Below are 3,458 nucleotides of genomic sequence, written 5' to 3'. Positions count from 1 at the left end.
TATATATCCTTTTATACTATTCCAAAAATTTTAGAATGTATTGACCGGAATTTCATCATTTGTAATGTAATTGTCAAGTATTTCTATTTTTCTCTGTGTTCGTTTATTGTACAGCACCTGCTGCCAATCAACTCTTTCTATATTGATAATTATTGTACAGCACCTTGTGAATTCCATTTCTGTGAAAGGTGCTCTATAAATAAAATTTTACTTACTTACGTACTTACTAACTAACTAACTAGCTAAGTAAGAAAATGAACAGATAGGCACTTATTTGCACTTGAACACCCCTGAAATCAAATCATTTCCCATATGGATGCAAACAAATTTCAATTTCTTTATCCACCAGTATTTCTTGTTTGGTTTGTTTAGCTGGTATAAAAAAGAAATCCCAACCTTGGAAACTGTGATGGGTTTAAGGCAAGTCTGTCCTCCAACAGTGAAGTTACACACGACCTTGATTCTGTCAGCGCTGCAGCCGAGGTTTGGATCGATCCAGTAAGAACCTGCCAGAAAAAAAAAGGGGGAAAGAAAAATCAGGCTCAGTCAGAGAAAACCCGAGCGCAGAAACAAGGAACCCGGTCAAAAGGACTCACCGTCGTGCACCCGCTGCTCACAGTTGTACAGGTCTCTGCAGATTCGAGCAGGATTGTCTCGGGTTCCCAGTGGGTTCCTCAGGCTTTGGACAAGCGTGCTGAGATGCTGGAGGGTCTTTAGGACCTCTGTGCCCTGGTCTAACATGGGCAGGTCCAGGCTTGGAAAATTCTGTCATGAGCATGGATAATACACAGCGGTTTAGTCGTTACACAGAATATTTCTGTGCCACAGAAAGTTTGTCTTTCAGTTTAGAAAATAAAATAACTTATTGCTTTTTTCTTTAAAACTGACCTCTTGTTTTAGAGGAGAATGAGAATCGAGGAGGATTTCAAAAGCAGCACCAAGAGCTTCATTTTTCTGCCCACAGAAGAAGCTTCAGTTTGTACCGGGTCACGTTAAAAAAATGATCAAATTAGAATGTCTGGAGAAGAATACTCACCAGTAACAAAGCAGAACTGGGGAGACCCTTGAAAACAATAGAAAAGAACATTGATAAAGGCCCAGAGTTGTAAAGTAACTAAGTACAAATACTTTGTTAATGTACAGTACTTGAGTATAATTTTTGGATATCTGTACTTTACTTGAGTAATTATTTTTCAGCCTACTTTTTACTTCTACTTCTTACATTTTCACACAATTATCTGTGCTTTTTACTCCTTACATTTTTAAAAAGGCAAAAAGTAGAAAGTTGTTACTTTTACTTCAATTTTGCTTGTTTTTATTCCAGCTTGTTATTGTAAAAAATAAATACTATCCATATAAACTGTGCCTCCTAGATAGAGTGAATTTAATTGTGGTTGAATGAGAAGTATAAATATATATAATTCTGATACTGTATTAGTTTGTACACAAWCAAATCATGTCACACTCCAGCAGGACATAATCGTTAAAATAAAAGGACTGTACTTAAGAAGTATTTGTATTTCATGAATTATATTATTGCATTTGGCCGCAGCCCTCAGATAGTTTTTCATTTTGCAGAAAAGCTTTGTGCAGCCTTGATAGATGTACAGTATATAAACTGAAACAGAATAGTGCATCCTAAATTTAACATCAATTAATTATTTTAATACAACATAGTCATTTCTGTACTTTTTGGAGGGAGGTCACCTCCTGATAAATGTCATTACATAAAATCTAACTGCTCATTTTAAATCAATATTTTTACTTTTAATACTTAAGTACAAAAATATCAGATACTTTAAGACTTTTACTCATGTAATATTCCTAAAAGAGACTTTAACTTTTACCAAAGTAATTTTTTGGTAAGATACTTGTACTTTTACTCAGGTATCACTTTGTGGTATTTTATACAACACTGTAAAGGTCTATATTTCTATAGCAGAAGTCAAAATGCGTGTGTGTGTGCCGGTATTTCCTACTACTGTTTATGGGGGCCATTTTTAGACTAAACACCTACTTGTGGGGACCGGCTGGTACTTATGGGGACCTAAGCCCAGTCCCCATTTGGGGAAATGCCACTGGTGGGGTGTGGGTTAGGTTTAGGGTCAGGTATGTACCTATGAGGTTAGGGTAAAAGGTCAGCGTCAGGCTGTAGAAATTAATGAAAGTCAATGGAATGTCCTCATATAGATAGCTGGACACAGCTCTGTGTGTGTGTGTGTGTGTGTGTGTGTGTGTGTGTGTGTGTGTGTGTGTGTGTGTGTGTGTGTGTGTGTGTGTGTGTGTGTGTGTGTGTTCATGAGCGGTTCTGCAAATCCTAATCTAGAGTGCTGGCTGTGGTGTTCCGTTCTCACTAAATATGCAGATAAGCTGAAACACATTAATGAACGCACAGGAAATGAGCCATGAACGCACACGAAATTAATCATATCAAACGCAGCAAAGAAGAGCCGTCAGCTGTAAGCGATTTCATTATATTACAGCAGGTCCAACAATAAAGATTATCGCTTAAATAACACATTATGCTCACACTTTTTATCCCTCGTTTTTATTCCTCAAATTGGTTTCCTTTTATTCACAGTATATACTAGTTTTTAAATTAAATTTTACATTGAAACCATTTTTTTAAAGATGTGTTTTGAGTGATTTCTTGAGATCCACTAAGAAAACCACATTAACATGATCGTTGGCTGAGCATATTATTCCACAGAAACTCAGGTCTGATATTGGTTATATGCAGCAAACAACTGTGGAGTTAAAGTATATACTGAGTTAATTTTGTTTGATCAAAACAGATGCCAGTGTGTGTCAAATCCTTTTGAATTGATGTTAAAATAATGAAAATGTTACAGTTTGAGCAGCAGCACCAATCACAAGTGGTTTCAGGCCTCAGGCTGTCATTGCTACCAAAAGACTCCTGACGCATTTTTAAAGTATTAAAAATGAAAACTGTATATATGGCTATGTATACCTAAACACTTCCTTTAATTGTAATTACATGCAGTGAATACTCGTAATTTCAGTCTATAGCTATTGATAGAAATATGCTTTGTAAAACACCTGAACAGTATGCTCAAGTATTACTGAATGCCAGGTTTAAATTTTTTTTCTTGTGAAAAGTACACAAAAAGAAGTACTTACTGGTGGTCCAGGTGGCCCTTGAGGACCAGGAGACCCCTAAAAAAACAAGTTTTACGAATATATTCTTTCTATATTCTGCAAAGAATAATAAAGCAGGTGTGGATAATTACTCACTCTTGGTCCCTGCAATCCCTGAAGGAGAAAAACAAAAGATAAACTCATTATTTAAACAAATTAGAGCAAACCAGCTGTATTTGTATTATTTGTAAAGTACAAACAATTTTAAACTATGCCACAGCTTTGTTGCCTGCAAAGGTGGAGCAATAATTGGGCTTTTCAACTGGTGGACTGAGGGCCTCTTCCGGCCTGAAGGTGAC

General features: G+C 36.4%; 1 protein-coding gene across 1 annotated transcript in view; it reads right to left on the bottom strand.

Annotated features, from left to right (window-relative positions):
• The window catches only part of col27a1b (collagen, type XXVII, alpha 1b), a gene marked incomplete at its 5' end in the record, with an annotated part of 91,702 nt that overhangs the window by 5,113 nt on the left and 83,131 nt on the right, over nt 1–3,458 (bottom strand). Inside the window, 6 exon segments of the mRNA XM_014024015.1 lie at nt 397–506; nt 597–765; nt 889–954; nt 1,037–1,063; nt 3,142–3,177; nt 3,256–3,273. Coding sequence (XP_013879469.1) covers nt 397–506; nt 597–765; nt 889–954; nt 1,037–1,063; nt 3,142–3,177; nt 3,256–3,273 — 426 coding nt within the window.

The sequence above is a fragment of the Austrofundulus limnaeus genome, unplaced genomic scaffold, assembly GCF_001266775.1.
Source record: "Austrofundulus limnaeus strain Quisiro unplaced genomic scaffold, Austrofundulus_limnaeus-1.0 Scaffold403, whole genome shotgun sequence".
Classification (NCBI taxonomy): domain Eukaryota; kingdom Metazoa; phylum Chordata; class Actinopteri; order Cyprinodontiformes; family Rivulidae; genus Austrofundulus; species Austrofundulus limnaeus.
This window is presented reverse-complemented; position numbering and strand designations above follow the sequence as displayed.